The following is a 20,907-nucleotide window of genomic DNA, read 5'->3' as shown; positions in this document are numbered from 1 at the left end:
ACAGTTTTTACCTTATTTCCTCACTTGTAATATCATCATGCAACTATTCTATCTATTAGTTCTATTTATTTTAATTAAATTCTCCTTTCTAAAGATTATTTTTTGATCAATTCCTATATTCTTATCTAGCTCCATTGATTAAAATACCTAAACAGTATGTTATAAATAGCTAACTTTGTCTTTTGGCTAATTTCTCTTTTATTTCAAGTGAACAAGTGTAATATTTGTTCATTAAAGATTATTCCTAGATATACAAAATTACTAACTTATTAGTTTTCGACTTGGCTACAATCTAAATTTGTCTTGTCTCTCCCAACCTTCATAACTTTTGTTTTTATGTGTGAATAATTTTCATGGAAAATTCTAAACCTTTACCTGTTTTATTCAGAAATTCCTAAAGATTTTGTAGGCTACTATTTAAGAGAATATAATCATCTGCATATAATAATCCAATTTTTACACTTCTCATACTAAACTCTGTTGGTAAATTACTTTTTGTTATTAAACAGTACATGAAAATTATAAAAAAGGAGTGGCGATAAGGTGCAACCTTGCCTAACTCCAAGTTTATAAACCATTTTCCAATATATTCCACACTTTTAGTACTGCATACAGGTCTGGAGGCCTCATTTTAGGAAGGATGTAGAGTTGCTAGAACGAGTACGGAGAAGGGCAACAAGATTGGTGAGAGGAACAAAGGGGTTCTCTTACCAGAAGAGGCTTAAATTCTGTAAATTGCAGCATCTGGAGACTAGGCACCTGCAAGGTGATCTGACTGAGGTGTACAAAGACTTAAATGGTTTGAGCAAGCTCAAAGCTGATGCGATACTTTGCTTACTCAGATTAAGAACCTGAGGGGGCATAGATTCAAAACTGAGGAAAGACAGTTGTAGAATAGATGTGTGGAAGTTGATAGCTTAAATAAATTTAAGGCTGAACTAGACAAACATTTGGAGTGACCGGATGGATGAAATGGGAAGGTTCCTGTTTTATTTATTTATTATTATTTTATTTTTATTTTTTTTAGCTGATGCTTTATAAGCAAAGCTTGCTTTCTTGTATCATATGCCTCAACTAATGCTAATGATATGTACAGACCCTTCATGTACTTTGTTCAAAGTTGGCAGATCTGTTGTAGAAATGCCATCATTTTATCGAATATAAATCCAAGGAATTTTGTTTCAGGTGCTACTGGGATTGTGATTTGGCTGAGCTTTAGTTCTGGTTCAAGGTGAAGTTTCCACTTCTAACAAAAGTAGACACAAACAGTCTTCTGGGATGAAACCTGAACCTACTGACCATTGCACAAGAGTTGAGGTCAATTGCATGCTGCAAATTGCCTTTCAGTGATTCTCACATTTCAACTGTAAAAAGATGCTAAAGTCACCAACAAAGAGGACACTACTTACGGTTGGAGGAAGTTGTTCAATAATAGAATTAATTTTAATAGCAAAAAATGCATAACACTTAAAAATGATTGTTAAGGAACTCCCTTCACTTGGCAAAATGGCCAAGAGAGGGTGGATCCTATAAGAACCTGGAATGACATGTTTTGAGAAAGTTTTAATAAAAATGGCAATGTGTTCCTTAAGACCAAATTTGTAAATCCCTTTTAAATTTTCAAATCTCCAAGCTGTGTCATATGCTTTTTCCACGTTAACTAAAGCCAACACCTGGCTCACATTTGTTATCTAAGGAAAGAGTCACGAATAGATGTTTTCAGTTGGATTAACTGGTCAAGCGTTGATCCGTTTCTTTGAAAATGTCCCAGAAAGGAGATCATTAGCTTCTAAATACCAAATAAGGTGACTATTGATTAACCATTCTTTCCAAGATTTTGCACAAGCAGCTGGTCAGAGCATTAGGATGATAATTGTTCAGTATTTTTGTATTCTTTCTTGGTAGGAAAGGCATGGATGATTGCCTTGTGTAACAAATTTGGAACTGCTCTGAAACAAAGCAAGTAATCCACAGATTTTGATAAAAAACATGTTTATGGACTGAGAGAGAGAGAGAGAGAGAGATTTACAGTTCTCATTGTGTAAAAGAGAGAGTGCTGCTTTCAGTCCTCATTGTGCTGGAGACAGCCTCACAACCATTTAAAGACAGCTTCAACTGCTGTTTTTTCCGATTTTTATTTGAGGGCCAGAAACCCTGGAGTGTAAGATGTTATATAAATGACGCACTTTAGTAAATGACTTCCGTAGAGTGTTGGCAATCTGCAACTGTACATTCATTATGTTCTAGGAGTGTTGAAGGGTGTGTTTTGTATTTACCTTTAATTTACCCTTCCCCCCACCTCTTCCAACATGCAGTATGACTGATGACTTTTGAGGTTATGATGGACATCATGGCGAGATCCAATCTTCCTTACATTTTGAGGGTACAGCCCTAAAACAGTGTTCGCAGGCCGGCTGCTAGTTAGTACACTGGACCGAACCTATTGGTAACTCTTTAGGAGGCTTCTGGATCAGCTAGTGTATAATCTTGCTACCTCTACTCTGCAGATAGTGACTAGAGGGAGACCGAATAGTCTGTATGCGGGGGCATTGTCGAGGCCACGTTATGTCAAGGATCTGGGTATATTCTTACCATATATACGCCATATACAAAAATTTCATTACTTCATACAGCATGTCCCCCCTTTTTTCTTACTATTGAATACACCATGGATTGTCAAACTAATAGAGTAAGATTATCTGCGAAAAAATCTAAACCTCCCAAAAAACTTCCTAGTTCATTTTACAAATATAGGTGGTCTCAATTATAATCTCAACTAATGCCCATTTCTACTTGCAGTCTGCCAAACCCCATGTACTTTTTCTGACAGAATCTCAGTTATCGGTTGATTCAACTACTGCTCATCTCAGTTGCCCAAATTATTCGCTATATGATTCCTTTCGCCTCAAAGGTGGTACCTTCTGCATATGTCCATTCCGATATTCCCTGTCAGAGACTGGTAATTTGGAATCTCCTCTTTTCAATCTTCTCTGGCTTAAAATCTCTCTATCTCATTCTGTCAAATTCATCTGTTGTCTCTACAGTTCTCCCAACTCCACTAATCACATGGAGCTCTTCGACTTCCTATCTTTGCAACTTGACTTTCTCCAGTCCAACTATCCTACCAGAGAGGTAATTTTCCTTGGTGATTTTAATGTTCACAACTCAAGCTGGATTCCGTTTTCTAATCACACCGATCCAGCTCATCAACGTGCTGAGGCTTTTGCAATTACTAATGATCTTGCACGGATTGTTCATTTACCTACAAGAATACTGTACAATCCTAACCATACGGCCAACACAGTTGATCTTTTTTCTTACTTTGTTTGTGTGTTATTTGGTTTTTAGGAGCATTAGCAACTAAGGCCATATTGCTCTGGGATATGCGGTGGTCATTCACTGACCTTTCCGCATCCTCCGTATTTGGTGGTGACGGGCTCGAACCCCAGTTTAATCAAGAAGCGTGTGCTACGCACTGCTAATCCTTCCCACCTGGCTACGGAGGCGCCACCTTTTTCTTACAAACAACCCTTCTAAGTACATGGTCGAAGCGAGTGGTCCTTTAGGCACCTCAGATCACAACTTGGTGATTGTCTTATCTCCAATGGAGCCTTTATCTCATGGCTATTCCCAACCTCGTGTTGTTTGGCATTACAAGAACACAAAATGGGATGACCAGCGAAATTTCTTTTCTTCTTTTCCTTGTTCAGACTATTGTTTCAAAACTTCTGATGTCAATGTTTGCTTGGATCATGTCAGTGAAATTATTCTTGTAGGAATGGAATCCTTTATCCCACACTCCACTTTAAAATCTCATTCTTTATCTAAACCTTGGTTTTCCAATAAATCTGCTAAGGACATTCACAGGAGAAGAACATTGCATATTGTGATTGGCTTGTTTCCAATTCTTCAGTTTCATTTTCTGCCTCCATCAAAGCTCACAACAATTGTAAAACAGTTATTAATTAGTCCAAACTAGATTTTGAACAGGCTAAGAGTAGAAAACTTGCTTCTTGCCATTATGGTAGCCGAGCATTCTGGTCTCTTGCTAACGTTATTGGCCGCAACTTTTGCCCATCTTTGCTCCCACCTCTGAAAAAACCAGATGGTTCTATTGTTACTTTGGCCAATGATAAAGCTGACCTGCTGGCATCCCATTTTTCTTCCAACTCACGTATTAATGATCTTGGTAAAACACCTCCCACCACTCCCTACTCGCTCCATTCAATGCCTCCTCTGGTCTTCCGTCAAAAGGATGTCAGAAGGATTTTGATGAATCTTGATGCTAAGAAAGCTCCAGGTCCTGATGGTATTTCTCCACTTGTTCTCAAAACCCGTGCTCCTGAACTTACTTCTGTTCTTTGCCGCCTTTTTTCACTTTTTTATTCCGAAGGTGTTTTTCCTTCTGCTTGGAAATTTACTCATATGCAGCCAGTTCCTAAAAAGAATGACAAATCCCTGTCATCCAATTATCATCCCATTGCAATTACTTCTACTCTTTGCAAAGTAATGGAGAAATCAATTAACTGCCAACTCTTAAACTACCTAGAAACCTTCCATCTGATCAACGATTAGTATGGATTCCGTCAGTGTCGATCCAATGGTGATATGGCTTATGTTACCCATTTATGGACAAATTCGGTAAAACACAAGCAGTTGCTCTTGACATCTCAAAGGCTTTCGATCGTGTTTGGCATAAAGGTCTTCTAAATAAGCTTCCATCTTATGGTTTGCAAACTGTTTTGTAATTGGTTATCAAGTTTTCTCTCTGATCACTCAGTGATGGTGATTGTGATGGTAGATGGCTCTCTATCTTCTAACTCTCCACTAATGCTGGTGTCCCCCCCCCAAGATTCAGTTCTTTCCCCCACTCTTTTCCTCTTGTATATTAATGATCTTCTTCCATTGACCAGAAATCCTATTCATAGTTTTGCCAATGATAGCACATTGCATTCCACTTTCCATTTTGATAAACCTTTCCCTGCTCAATCAGCTTAAACTTCTCAAATATCCGCTACCAATTCCTTAAATGCTAATCTGCAGGTAATTCTCCAGTGGGGCAAATACAACTTAGTTGATTTCAACTCTTCTAAAACTCAGTCTTGTCTTATATCTCTCAAAACAGATTCTTCTGCTCCTATGCTTATCTTTGGTGACACTCCGATTTCTAGGCAAGGTGATATATCTCTTTTGGGGATTACCCAGACTTCTAATCTCTCTTGGCACAAGCACACTACAAATATTGCTTCCTATGCATCTAAAAAACTTGGTTTTCTCTTTTGCTCTTGGAGTTTCTTCCAAAAAGCTGTTCACTCTGAACAAATCACAAATCCACCCTACCATGGAATATTGTTCCCACCTCTGGGGTGGTGCCTCCAAAACCTCTCTCAGGATTCTAGATTCCATTCTGAAGAGGGCAGTTAGATTAATTAATGATTCATCTCTAACAGAGTCTCTCCACTCGCTGTCTCATTAAATGTACTGTTTCTGCTATATGCCTTTTCTACAGATACTTCCATGGGCACTGTTCTTCTAAATTGGCTTCTATAATTCCTGCTCTCTTTCAAAACAGTCCGAACATGTGCCGCCACCAGCCAACATCCATTTTCTGTCCAACTTCAAACTCACAGAACCAACTTTTCACCTTCCACGTTTATTCATTCAACTGCCGTTTTCTGGAACAACCTTCCTTCATATGTCTTTCCTGAAAATTACAGTCTACAGAAGTTCAAGTCTAATGTCAACAAATAACTTCTCTCATCTTCTCAACCTCCAACCCAAGCACGGTACTAAGTACTATAGGTTCTAATACCTCTCGTGTTTGGAGTTTTCAAAAAAAAAAAAAAATTCTGGATTTTGTCCCAGAATGTTGGATTTGGCTACTGGGTGATGGAAGATGTGAAGTGGATCCAAGATTCCTTCTGACTCTGACACCTGATTAACAAGCTTTGCTGCGTGCACATTTGCAGGCTATTATACTATCAGTGGTAGGATATTGAAATATCCCCATGCCTTATTTTGTGCCTTCCTTTCTATTGTGAATTCTGCATTCCAGTTACAATTCCAAAGTGGATGTCTTTGGAATTGTAACTGCTGCTGCTTGGACAATACTCCCTGTAGCTAACTTTACTGCATTATTGATTGGCTCCTGACTGACTGTGATGATATTAAACATTGCCAGATGTTTAAAGGCATTCCAATCTGCTTGATCAATCTTCTGCTGTGATATCCTCAATGGATGACATAGTCTCCTGTTTCACAGTGTGGATATCATGGAGAAGTGATTACTGCCACAGAGATTTTCTTCAACCTCCCATGTACGTGCAGGGATGAGAGATGGAAAAATTAATGGCAATAAATGTATGGGTAGGTATTCAGAAAAAGGTATTAGAGACCACATTTAGAAGGGTAAGTTTGTTGCTTTCAAGCATATGCACTATAATCCAGCTCTTTCCAATGACATTGGCACTGTCTGTATCCACTGAAATCCCCTAGTAATAGAAAAGGGGATGGCAATTGTTTAGTGAGATCAAGGTCTGGTGGATGTCATTCCCGGGTGGCTTGAGCAGATAGGAGCCCCACTGTGAGATGAATCACCACTGCCTCTATGTTAGTGGCATAAATTGAAAAGGGACATGATTACCCACAAGGATGGCAACTCCTCCATGGGCAGGTCCGTTTCCAGCTCTGTCCTTCTAAATGATTGTACAGCTATGCATGAAAAAGTCATTTGCTTTTAAATATATCTCTTGTAAGCAGAAGCACATTGGCTCATACTTACACAGGACAGCCTTGATGTCTTCACTATTTTTATGGAATTCATGGCAGTTCCATCATAGAAATTTGAATGTGGACCTCAGTTAGGTTTGCTGGATCTGTATGTGGCTTTTTGAGTGGCTGAGGGTTTGTCTTTTTCAGTCTTGGATTTATCCATATTGGGGAAGTATGGATGGATGTTGTGTCCATTCCTTCCTCTGCAAATGGTTCCAAGACTGTCTTCATTTGCTTCCTTCACCTCTATCAATAAATTTTTTTCCATTTGTTATGAGCAGTGAGTCAGGTTTTTTAGTCTTCCATATTATTTGGTTTAGTTAGAGGTGGAGCAGTAGATAGTATCGAAATGAATATTTTATACTGGCTTTTAAGGGTTCAATAATTAACGTGCAATGGGAGCAAAAAATTCTTTTGGTGGGATTGTTATTTCAGTTTAGGTTCATTTCAACAAAATGCTTTCCTGCAACCTCTGAGCATGTGTAGGCTTATTGCTGCTTATTGATGGGAGGTCCAGTTTCTTGCCTCCTGATATGGAATATTCAGCTCTAGAATATTCCATTTTAAAATTTTACTAAAATTTTACTAGAGTATGTTTTTATTTCTATTAAAAATACAGGGATGTCATTGTATTTCTTTTTCTTGAGCACCATGCATACATTGTAGGCAATCAGATGTTATTGAGTTAGGAGACAGAGTATTAAATGTAAGGATGAGGTTTCTGTTTGGTACTAAAATCCCAGACCTACACATGAAATTTTTTTTTTTTTTGCTGCTATCACTCTCTCTGTGACTTTAGCACATGTTTCTTCCTCAGAAACTTCAAGGAGGTTCCACTCTAAGATAACACCTCTTGATGAATTTAGTGTTTTGTGTAGTGTCACAATAGTTGGTGTTCCTCTGATTGAAGTTTCTCAATCAGAGGAACTGTTGAAGTTTTTCAACAGAGTGCCTGTTGTTCTTGATTTCAATCAACGGATCTCCAGAATGAAACCTCTTAACTGATTTGCAGAATCTGCTAACCTCTCTAAACCCTTCGGTACAAAAAAAGGCAACATTTTTCCAATGTTTCTCACTTATTCAATGAATAATCTCTTTGCTGCATTAGCATTATCTGTTTCTTCATTTTGATTTTATGATAGGGGCAGTGTTGGGACTCCAGAAGAAATTACATTATCAGAATTCATGAGTTATTTAATTTGTTTCAGTGCTTGCCCAGACTCCCCACTCACCATGAAACCGAAATGGGACACCTGCTACCTAGCAAGCAACAAACGTGCTTGGGAGTGGCATGCCGGGCTACCCAGTGCCATAATCACACATCTGCCAACCTGAATCCTGTCTCCCCAGACTGTGACATTGGGGAGCTGGCATTAACATGGTTGCCACTTACAGGAAAACCCAGTAGCTGATTGATAATGAGCAAGCCATCTCAGGACCACCCATCTTGTTGAAGCATGGGCCAAAATGGTGCACATTGAAGCTGGGTCTCTCAACTACCAGGATCCTCCTTTCCAAGGGTTGCAGCACATGGCACGCATGCCAGATTCCTTTGGTGTTAACCTGGAACCTAAGCTGTGTGTGCATTGGATCAGAGTGATACTAATCTATAGGTTACCTCACCACATACAGATACCCATGTTAAGGGGGTTAGAGATTTTAAAGAATAATGGATTCATTTCATCTCTTTTGCTGATGTTATTTAAATAAATGCAAAATTAGTAATTTTTGACTGACTAATAGATAACAATGTAATTTCTAAAATGATCACATGCCCAAGCCTACAGTTGTTCAGGAAAAAAACGCAACATCAACATCCCCAAAATGGAAATATAATGAATGGTAACATTATTTTTCTGATTGTCGAACTTCATTGAAATAAAAAAAAAAAAAAAAAAAGCATTCCTTTACAAATCATTGTATTTGTTGGTTTGATTGTAAAGAAATAAACTTTTCTTAATATTCAAAACACAGTTTAATTCTAAAAATTTTACTAGAGTATATTTTTATTTCCATTAAAAATTGTGAACTACTTTTTTTGTCACAAACATATACTAGTATCTTCTGTTTAAAAATCAGGCTGTCTAACTGACACTAATCCTGGTAGACTAAGAAAACATCATACACATTCAACACAATCTTTTGCATCTGGCAGATATTTTAATTTAAGTTATTGCATTTAAATGCAGAGTAGCACCTGTAAATACTGCATGAGTATTCCTGGTTGTCTTTGTACAATAATTTTCAGTTGTTACTGGAGACAAAAAAAAAACCACTTCTGAATGAGAGGTAACAAATAGAAATTTAATGTAAAATAAATAACCATTCAAAAGAGTTTACAATAAATTTTAATAATTTTAAATTTAGGAATCGTTATGAAATTAACTATGGATTATAAATAACAAAGGTCACGCATTTTGGTCCGCTGCTTTCAGACCTCCCTTTGTAATTTAGATCAAAGAAATTTAGAAGAAAAAAAAAAGCTTATATAGCCTCTTTCACTCTGGTTCATGCTGTATTTGCATTAGACTCTCCTAGCATCCAAAAAAAGAATGTTTTCTTCAAGTTATTAGCCAAAAGAGCTGCTAAAGCTGGATTCATAGAAGGGAGCTGTTGATCAGCTGCGATCCTTTAGAAGCAGTGGAAACATGGCACACTGGGTGAGGTTATATCACAGCAGAAGAGCAACTATTACAGGTGTGCGCTGCAGGATGTACTCTGTTATTACTGCTGGAAGTGGTAGACTACTGTGGACATTTCAGAATAGAATGAGCTGTGGTGGGGGACGGGTTGTGAGTGCTCTTTATTTGTTTAGGTTGAAAGGTGGACTAAATTGAATAGTCCAGCCTGCTTAGAGTCGTGCATCCTACAAAGCAGTTTGATATATCAAGTATCTGTTTTAGATCATATAGATTTCCTTTGGTGATACTGTGGAAAACAATGTTCCCTCTTCTTAACATTTCCACAGTTTCGTGTTGCTATCATATTCACCAATTCAGGTTTGGGTCTTCAATTTAGATATGGCTGTTCAATGTCGTATTTCCTATACCGGGGAGTCAAATCTTTAAATAGCATCTTGGGGAGGGGATGTTTCTTGGTATTTGTATTATGTTCATAGCTAGGCTATGACCTGGGTGATAGAAAAAGGGAAATAATTCACCCTTCAGCTAGAGTAATGCCATCCCTTTTCTTGAGAGATTTATGCAGATGGGGGAAACAAAACTTTTCAGCACAGGTGTTTTGTCAAACCCATAAACACAGTGACTCTCTTCAATTGACATTTCAACCACTCATCATGTCAAGACTAGTGCAATGAAAGGCCTCTCCTGAGGATGCATAACTGAAACAGCCATGAAATGGAATGAGAGCTACAATGCAGCAGACTTACCCTCCATAACAATAACTAAACTCACCCCCCCCCCCTCACACACACACACACAGGTAGCAACATGGTGGTAGATGATTCTCATCAACCAGTGCAATACCACCGCTTTGCTTATTGGAGGCTCAAAGTAGAGGAACCCATGTTTAGTCTCCAGAGCTAAGTTCCGGTCAATCCTTCCCCATCTCTTCCATCATGCAGTAGGATTGATGACTTTTGAGGTTATAATGGACATCATGGCGAGATCCAATCTTCCTTACATTTCGAGAGTACAACTCTAAAACTGTGTTCGCAGGCCAGCTGATAGTTAGTACACCGGACCGAAATTATTGGTAACTCTTTAGGAGGCTTCTGGATCAGCTAGTGTATAATCTTGCTACCTCTACAGTGCCAGATAGTGAGAGAAGTGAGTCCGAGTAGTGTATATGCGGGGAGGGGCATCATCGAGGTCACGTTATTTCAAGGATCTGGGTATATTCTTACCATGTGTACTCCATATCCAAAAATTTCATTACTTCATACAGCATGTCCTCCCCTACTTTTCCTTACTATTGAATATACAATGAATTGCGAAGCTAATAGAGTAAGCTTATCTGCTTAGTTCATTTCATAAATATACGTGGTGTCAATTCTGATCTCAATGATGTCCATTTCCACTTGCAGTCTGCCAAACTCCACCTACTTTTTCTGACAGATTCTAAAGTTATTGATTGATTCAACTACTGCTCATCTCAGTTGCCCAAATTATTCCCTGTATGATTCCTTCTCAAAGGTGTTACTTATGCCCTTAACAAAACCATGCTGTGTCCAAGCTATAATTGAAGTCTTGTCTAGATGATCCTGCAGTGCTTCTTTAACCAGTGCCTCCATTAATTTTCCTGGAACAGAAGTTAAACTCACAGGTCTATAATTACTTGTGTCAGCCTTTGATCCTCCTTTGTGAATTAGGGGTCACATTTAGAGTCTATGGGTACCTCCCCTGAGTCCAAAGAAGCTCTCATAATTATGGCTAAGGGTTTGCTTACTTCCTTTGCTGCCTCCTTTAATATAACTGGATAGATCCCATTCACCCCTGGTGCCTTGTTTAGGTTTATCCTCAACAATTTCTCCTCCACTTTCCTCTCAGTTATAACAAAATCATCTAACTCACTGCCACAGTTTACTTCACCTCTGGCATTCCACTTCCTGAATAACCCCTCATGTGTGAATGTAGATGCAAAATACTTGTTTAGTTTGTTAGCCACCTGAGCAGGATCCTCAACTGTTGAACCATCAATATCCAGTGGACCAATCTGATTCATCCCTTTCCTTCTAGAGTTTACATAGGTAAAGAACTCTTTTTTGTTTTTTTTTTGCATCCTTTGCCAAGGATTTCTCATAATCTGCCTTTGCTTGGGCTTAATGTCCAAGTTTGCAGATGATACAAAGGTTGGCAGGGTTGTTAAGGACACTACTGACGATATGCTGCTGCTGCAACAGGATCTGGAAAGGTTGAGCAGATGGGCTGAGAGGTGAAAAATGAAGTTTAACATTGACAAATGTAAAGTACTACACATGGGAAACAGTAACCCAAGAGCAACGTAACAAATCTGTGGTACTACACTCACAGTGGTAGAGAATGAAAAGGACCTTGGGATAATTGTGCAGGCAGATATGAAGTTCTCTGAGCAGTGCAGATGGGCTGCAAGAGTAGTTCATGGTGTCTTGTCAATGATATACAGGAATTTTTCTAGCAGGGATAAGGAGGTGATTATTCCCTTGTATAAGGGAATGGTCAGGCCACTACCTTGAGTACTGTATACAGGTCTGGAGGCCTCATTTCAAGAAGGATGTAGAGCTGATGGAATGATTACAGAGAAGGGCAACAAGATTAGTGAAGGGAACAAAGGGTTGCTCTTACAAAGAAAGGCTTAAGGTTTTGCAAATTACAGTGTTTGGAGACTAGGCACCGGAGAGGTTATCTGATAGAGGTGTATAAAGCCTTGAATGGTTTGAGCATGCTAAATGCCGATGGGATTCTTCCTCTTGCTCAGAATAATCACCTGAGAGGACATAAATTCAAATTGAGGAAAGACAGACGTAAGATTGATGTGCAGAAATTTGCCAGGTAGTTGGTTGGTGGAACAGACTTCCATCCCTTGTTGTGGTAGTTGATAGCCTAAACAAATTTAAGGCTCAGCTGGTTAGGTATTTCGAATGAACGGAGGGGTGAAATGGGAGTGCTTTTTTTTTTTTCTGGGTGATGCTGCATAAGCTTGCTTTCTTGCATCATATGCCTCTACTAATGCTGATGCCCATTCCAATATTTTCTGTCAGAGACTTGGTAATTTGGAATCTCCACTTTTCAATCTTCTCTGGTTAAAATCTCTCTACCTCATTGTGTCAAATTCATCTGTTTTGTCTACCGTTCTCCCAACTTCACTAATCAATTGGAGCTCTTCGACTTCCTCTCTTTGCAACTTGACTTTCTCCAGTCCAACCTTCTAACAGTGATGTAATTTTCCTTGGTGATTTTAATGTTCACAACTCCAGCTGGCTTCCGTTTTCTAGTCACACCGACCCATCTCATCGAGCTGCTGAAGCTTTTGCAATTACTAATGACCTTGCACAGACTGTTCATTTATCTACAAGAATACCATACAATCCTAACCATACAGCCAACACGTTTGATCTTTTTCTAACAAACAACCCTTCTAAGTACATGGTCGAAGTGAGTAGTTCTTTAGGCACCTCAGATCACAACTTGGTGATTGTCTCTTCTCCAATGGAGCCTTTATCTTATGGCTATTCCCAACCTCATGTCGTTTGACATTTAAGAATGCAAAATGGGATGACCTGCGAGATTTCTTTTCTTCCTTTCCTTGGTCGGATTACTGTTTCAAAAGTTCTGATGTCAACGTTTGCTCAGATCGTGTCAGTGAAATTATTCTTGCAGGAATGGAATCCTTTATCCCACACTCCACTTTAAAATCTCGTCCTTTATCTAAACCTTGGTTTTCCAATAAATGTGCTAAGGACATTCACAAGAGAAGAATGTTGCATATTTTAATTGGCTTGTTTCCAATTCTTCGGTTTCATTTTCTGCCTACACCAAAGCTCACAACAATTGTAAAGCAGTTATTAATCAGTCCAAACTAGATTTTGAACAGGCTAAGAGTAGAAAACTTGCTTCATGTCCTAATGGTAGCTGAGCATTCTGGTTTCTTGCCAAATGCTATTGGCGGCAACTTTTGCACATCTGTGCTCCCACCTCTGAAAAAACCAGATGGCTCTGTTGTCACTTTGGCCAATGATAATGACTTGCTAGCATCCCATTTCTCTTCCAACTCATGTATTAATGATCTTGGTAAAACACCTCCCACCATTCCCTACAAGCCTCATTCGATGCCTCCTGTGGTCTTCCGTCAAAGGGATGTCAGAAGGATTTTGACGAATCTCGAGGCTAAGAAAACTCCAGGTCCTGATGGTATTTCTCCACTTGTTCTCAAAACTTGTGCTCCTGAACTTACTTCTGTTCTTTGCCGCCTTTTTTCACTTTTTCACTTTCTTATTGCAAAGGTGTTTTTCCTTCTGCTTGGATATTTTCTCATGTCCAGCCAGTTCCTAAACAGGGTGACAAATCCCTGTCATCCAATTATCGTCCCATTGCAATTACTTCTACTCTTTCTAAAGTAATGGAGAAATCAATTAACCGTCAACTCTTGAACTACCTAGAAACCTTCCATCTGATCAACGAATAGTATGGATTCCGCCAGTGTCAATCCACTGGTGATATTCTGGCTTATGTTACCCATTTATGGAAAAATTCAATGGAAAAGTTCGGTGAAACACAAGCAGTTGCTCTTGACATCTTAAAGGCTTTCAATCTTGTTTGGCATAAAGGTCTTCTAAACAAGCTTTCATCTTATGGTTTGCGAACTGTTTTTTGTAATTGGTTATCAAGTTTTCTCTTCAATCAATCACTGAAGTTATGGTAGATGACTCTCTGTCTTCTAACTTCTCCACTAATGCTGGTGTCCCCCAAGGTTCAATTGTTTCCCCCACTCTTTTCCTCTTTTATATTAATGACCTTCTTCAATTGACCAGTAATCCTATTCATAGTTTTGCCACTTTCCATTTTGAGAAACCTTGCCCTGCTCTATCAGCTTCAACTTCTCAAATATCCGCTACCAATTCTTTAAATGCCAATCTGCAGGTAATTCTTCAGTAGGTAAAGACAACTTAGCTGACTTCAACCCCTCTAAAACTCAGTCTTGTCTTATATCTCGCAAAAAGGATTCTTCTGTTCCTATGCTTATCTTTGGTGACACTGCGATTTCTAGGCAAGATGATATATCTCTTTTGGGGATTACCCTGACTTTTAATCTCTCTTGGAAAAAGCAATATTGCTTCCTCTGCATCTAAAAAACTTGGTTTTTCTCTTTTGCTCTCGGCGTTACTTTTCTTCCAAAAAGCTGTTCACTCTGTACAAATCACAAATCTACCCTACCATGGAATATTGTTCCCATCTCTGGGGTGATGTCCCCAAAACCTCTCTCAGGCTTCTAGATTTAATTCAGAAGAGGGCAGTTAGATTAATTAATGACTCATCTCTAACACTCGCTGTCTCATAGACGTAATTTTTCTGCTGCATGCCTTTTCTACAGATACTTCCATGGGCACTGTTCTTCTGAATTGGCTTCTATATTTCCTGCTCTCTCTTTCAAAACAGTCCGAACACATTCTGCCACCAGTCAACATCCATTTACTATATCCAACTTCAAACTCACAGAACCAACTTTTCATCTTCCTCGTTTATTCATTCAACTGCCGTTTTCTGGAACAACCTTCCTTCATATGTCTTTCCTGAAAATTACAGTCTACAGAAGTTCAAGTCTAATGTCAACAAATATCTTTTCGTCTTCTCAACCTCCAACTCAAGCATGGTACTAAGTACTATAGGTTCTAATACCTCCCGTGTTTGGAGTTTTCATAAAAAAAAAAAAAAAAAAAAAAAACATAATTAGCATCATTTATGACATCCCTCCAAGGGGTGAAGAGAATGCCACAAATTATATTTTTCATTGGTGAAAAATCTAAAACAAATTGGGAGAGCAACAGTATCCTCAGCCCAAGGAGATTTGACACATGGTTTACAAACTGAACTGCCTATGTGGGAAGTGGTACATTGGGCAGTCATATAATAAGGCAGATGACTTACTTTCCATTGTACAATAAGGGACATTGGTTTAACCCGACACACCCACAAATACTTAACACCAAACAGCCTGGCATGAAGACAAATTTAAGGAAGCTTGGGTTATCTGGTAGCCCAGCTTACAACATAAACAGAAATACCCAAAGAAAGCTTCTCAGGTTCCCAAGTAAAGCAGCAATTCCATCAATAACAGTTTAACCAGCAGCTGGCATCACTAATAGTCACTCCTCTGTGATAATTTCACCTGACCCCCAGAACCCACAGGTCTCTGTTGATATCAAAGGACCACAACCAGGAGAACAGCTATCAACACAGCAGTGCTACTGTTATTTCAGGCATCTTCAGAACACAGCATAAAGCAAATGAAATATCAATAATCAGATCCAGCAGTCTTTTCAGCTCATAACTCAAGGAGAACACTGGTACCAGGCAGGGTCAGATCCATGTGTAGCATGGACCCAGGAGTGAAGCACAACATATAAGCTGCTTTTGTTCCTAAATTTCTTTGTTCTAAGCTACAAGAAAGGGGGTGGGGTCTGAAAAATGTAGACCAAAACTTACAGGATTCGTAATCCATAGTTAATCCTATGGCCATTGCAAAATAAATTTTTATCAAAATTTATTATAAGCTCGTTGGAACAGTTTTACATTCAACTTTTATTTGTTACTTTTCATGCAGAGAAGGAATTTTCTTTTCATAGATATTTCACAGACATCAGAGCATATTAAACACGTGTGTTTAATATGCTCTTATATGCATATTTACATTAGAAGTAGCCTGTGCATATTTCTTTATGTATGACAATGTAGAAAGAACATCATAATATATCTTATAAATGCCTTTTACAAATAATGTTAGTTGACAAAAATGTTTAGTTATAAAAATAATATTTCCCCCTTTTTTATATGTCTCCTAAACAAGTTAATAATTTCCCTTTAATAACAGTTTTATAAAAAAAATTAATACCTACTTACCTTGATATGAAGGAGCCAGGTGGCAACAGTTCATAAGTTGTAAAAGAAACTGTAAATGGATAATATTGTTTTTAATATGTTCTTAATTATTATTTCTTATATATTATTTTACATATATTTTAATATATATTTAATATAGTTGCTATTCTCTTAAAAATTTTGACAGTTAGTAACATTTACCTTAGATAAGAATAACGGAAAGCAGCATTAAGTAGTAGTATGAAATATTAATATATATGTGAAAATAGCAATTTGTGAAATGCTATCTTTATAAAATAATTACACTCACCCATCATATATAAACAATCCTATGACTTTGAATAATGTATTACACTGGCACTATAAAAATGTTGGGTTCCTTTCCATTTTAACTTAAACACCATTTAGAAGACCTTGTGGAAAGAACAAGCCCACAACTTTAGTGAATTAATAAAGTCATTTTCAAAATGACCAAGACTTCTGAAATAATGCAAACTGGTTTGAAAAACTGGTTAGGAAAGGTCTCCAGAATTTACAAGAGCCAGATATCACTGGACTCATCCAGTCCCATGAAGAGAAACTCCTTACAGAAGACATGGGGATGCTGACAGAGTAAGCAAGATGTCATTAAATCAAATGGGATGATTGCAAAGAGGCCAGTTCACCTGATGCTTATTGCCCAGGTGCTAAGGACATGGTGAATATGGATCCAAACTTAGAGAGCGGGGTTTACAGTTTAGAACAGAACTTAACTTCAAACTTGCCTACAAGAAAATCTAAAAGAAAAAATAATGCATATCAGAGCAATCCCACTAGAACTAACCTATGCCAGTGTTATCAGTGAGTAATTTAATGTTTTCCCTTTTCTTTTTATCTCTTTGTGTAAGATTGCACTAAGAGATAAAAATTACAATTTTTTAAAATTTTATTTATTATTATTATTATTAAAAAAAAAATTGTTTCTTACAATTGATTTTGTCTATAGCTTAAATATAACCAAGAAACATACCAAGAAATTTGGGAGTAGAAAAGCATATCTGAAGGGAGATATAAAATGCAATCTGTCCTGCATAATAAAAAATAAATTTGACAATTAAACTTATTCTACATTATTCCAACACACTCCAAAAAAACAAAGAAGAGAACACCTACCTCAAAAAAATTGTTTATTTATTTAATTTTGAAATCATATATTCAAAAATACTCATATCTGTATTTTGGTATTTGATAGTTACAATAATCTTTTTAAATTTATACTAGATCAATCATGATACTTTATAGTTTGTTATTACTATAATATTTCCACTATAAAAAATACAGTGCAATCTCAGAATAATGTGGGTATCAGGAGACAGAAATAAAACTTGCATTATATCAAAACTTGAACTATAAAAGGTCACTGAATTTATCAACCACTCCATATATTACATATGAAAAGCCAGGACATCTTAATTTGACCAAAAAAAAAAAAGTAAAAGTACCTGCTGAAGTTCTGTTTGTTTATTCCCATTTAGGCAGAAGCACGTCTTTCATCATTAGTTAACGAACAATTTTCCTTCTAATTTTAAAAATATGGACAGCTTTATAATGCAGGTAGACAACTTCATCACACGTATCACCAGATGCCTTTATGCTGCAACAATTCATTCAAAATAGCTTAAACATGCAGTTAACAGTAATATACAAGTTTGTTGTTTTTTATTGTTTGTTTGCATAATGTTTCACAAATAAGCATTATGCATACAAACAACAGTGGAATATAGATTACAGGTGAATTAAGTTTGACTGGTTTTCTTCTTTTCCTTCTGAGCTGCTTTCAATTCTGTATAGTTCTTGCCCTCTTAAATCTCACAATCAAGGGATAAGAATTATTATGCAGGAATATAAGCACATTATCACAAAATCACAAAGTTTCTGACAAAAAAACTCAGTTCATTTTTGATATTATTTTAGTCCGTTAAAATAAATGAAGGTCTATCATGGAATTACCCTCTTAACATTTTATAAGATTAAGGATGAAAGTTTGGCATTAAAGTGGTTAATGAATATATTAATGATACCAAATAAACAATGCAGATATGTCTTTATAATACCAAAAGTTAAGTGTCCCCAAAATGATATGCCATCATTCTTAAATTTTCTGATTTAGCAACCAAGTTTCAAGAAACAGATAATGTGTCTGAGAAAGATGGGTGATAGTAAATCAGTATTTGGTCTTAACAACTAAGGAAATCGCAACTGGTCTCAGAAGTGAAAAGAAGAAACATATTGGGGCCATTTTTAATGGACTATAATGTAAATGAACCATCATAATATGATTCGAACTTCTAATGTTGAACCTACTATCATGGAGGACTACAATTTTAATAAAACTGTAGTCCTCCATGATAGTAGGTTCAACATTAGAAGTTCGAATTCCACCTAACCTGCATGATTTGTTTGAGACCTTAACTGGGACTGTAGTTATCCAATCTCACGCAGAAGGAGTAGGGTTCTCTCATAAGTTATTGTGGGTTTTTCAGCCTACAAAACATGTAGATCTGCCAATTAATGTGCTTTCCTGTAGACTAAAACATCTCCATTGCAGGAGTGCCATGCCACAGTCACGGGGGGTGGGGGGGGCTAACCTCTTAATCCTGCAATATACAGCTAAAAGCTGGATGTGTGATAATTATTGATAATCTTTGTAGAAAAATAAGAGAAATATACTAGATAAATCATGATTCTTTTTTATTTCATGATTATTTCTCATATTCTTCTACAAATATTGAAATACAACATAGAAGGTATTGAGCATCATAGCTCTGTTTTATACTAATCATATTATTAATAATCTTGTACAATACTATTTTCTCTCTCTCTCTCTTTTTACAGTTCAACTGCTATGCAGAATGAAAGTTGTTACTTCAACTTTTGTTGGCCATCTTGTAAAATTTCCAAACCATTTCAACCCATTCCTAATTCCCCATGTCCAGAATGAACTCGAACCCTCAATGAACTCTTCAAACATACTTTTTTTGTAATTTTTTTTTTTTTTTTTTTTTTTTTTCAGTGACCACCACCCACTCAGCTACAGGGCCTCACTAATGAATAATAAAACTTTCCTTTAATTCTGATTGGTGCTCATCTATTCCACAAAGTCTAGTTCTGTTTATTAAATACTCATCAGTTTCTCTCTATCCTGCTACAAATTATTCAAATATCAGATTTTCTTACTTTTCTGTTATATGATATTCAATTAATGCAAAATATGCTCTTCACTTTTTCCCTATACAGCAGGATCCCAATTCAAAATTGGCTGACTTGGAGACAAGTTTTTTAGGGACTGAATAAGATTTAAAATGAATAGAAACTGATTACCCTATTGTTAATCACAAATATTTGCTTTAATTCAATAAAAAGTTTAAACAACATAGTTCTATAAGATTAAGACTAAGAATGTACATGGGCCAAGAGATCTACAACTTTCCTAAAATCAGGCTTCCAGAACTGTATGCAGTATTCTGGATGTGGCCAAACCACTACCTTAAAATGGGATAATCACCTCCTTATCTCTGCAAGTAAAATTCCTGCGTATCACTGATAGAATGCTAGTTATACTAGCATGTCTGCACTGCAGAACTTCACATTGAATCATACAACTACCACCTGGGTCTTTTTTTTCATTTTCTCTACTACCTCGTGGTGTGGTAACACCTGATTTGAATGTTATTCAGGGATTAGTGTTAACCATAAATAGCACTTTTTATTTATCAGTGTTAAATCTCAACTGCAACTTCTCAGACCATCTGCCTAATTTCTCTAGGTCTTGTTGTAGTAGAATACCCTGATTCCTGTCATTAATTATGCTGCCAACATGACAGTAAATTTGAAAGTGTCTGCAATTCTGCCCAGACACGATAGGAGGAAATACATGATGAGAGCCTTGTCAATCAATTCGGCCCTGGAGGGAATACGCAAGGCTCAAGGAGTAGAATTTTTTTCAGCGTGGTCTGTGTTTGTTAACAGGAGAGACTGCTTCTACAGGGATGGGATACACTTAAATAGAAAGGGTGCAAGAATATTTGCTGATGCTATCGAGGCAGTGTTAGGTGGGTCGGAAAACTGCTAGCTTGGGGGGATTCACAGACTAAAAGGTTAAAAGTAGCCGCAGGTAGAGGTGAAGGTAATTCTTGCACAATTTCTATTAGAATAAGTAGTGGCCTGGAGCGAGGGGTGCTGGGGGTTTCAGGGACTGATGGCAGTCATTGTGAAACAGGTGGGTATATGGGATGTGTTAGGGTAACTAATAATAAGGATAGGTACATGTATACTTGCATGTATACCAATGCTAGAAGTATAGCAAATAAATTTGATGAATTTGAAATGTTGGTCAAGACATCAAAGGAGGATGTTGCTGGGATAGCAAAGACATGGTGTCACACAGATATAAGGAATGTAGAACTGGAATTTGGGGAGTACAATGTGTACAGAAAGGATAGACAGGATAGGAAGGGAGGAGGTGTTATGCTGTTAATTAAAAAAAACAAAATCAAAAGAAGTGCATCCAGTTGATAAAAATGAACAGTGCACTGTTGAGTCAGTCTGGTGTGACATAAGCACT

General features: G+C 37.3%; 1 protein-coding gene across 7 annotated transcripts in view; it reads right to left on the bottom strand.

The window, feature by feature from the left end:
- LOC150085990 (protein GUCD1) overlaps positions 1-20,907 on the bottom strand; it is a 272,649-nt gene that overhangs the window by 46,488 nt on the left and 205,254 nt on the right. For all 7 annotated transcript variants that reach the window (XR_016546950.1, XR_016546949.1, XR_016546948.1 and 4 more), the window contains one exon: positions 16,326-16,374. Coding sequence is in view for 3 of the 7 variants with exons in the window: in XM_090373639.1 (XP_090229765.1) it covers positions 16,326-16,374 (49 nt within the window). In the remaining 4 variants the exon portion in view is untranslated. The remainder of the gene's footprint in view (positions 1-16,325; positions 16,375-20,907) is intronic.

The sequence above is a fragment of the Mastigoproctus giganteus genome, chromosome 5 (genome assembly GCF_048544385.1).
Source record: "Mastigoproctus giganteus isolate SK-2022 chromosome 5, ASM4854438v1, whole genome shotgun sequence".
NCBI lineage: Eukaryota > Metazoa > Arthropoda > Arachnida > Uropygi > Thelyphonidae > Mastigoproctus > Mastigoproctus giganteus.
This window is presented reverse-complemented; position numbering and strand designations above follow the sequence as displayed.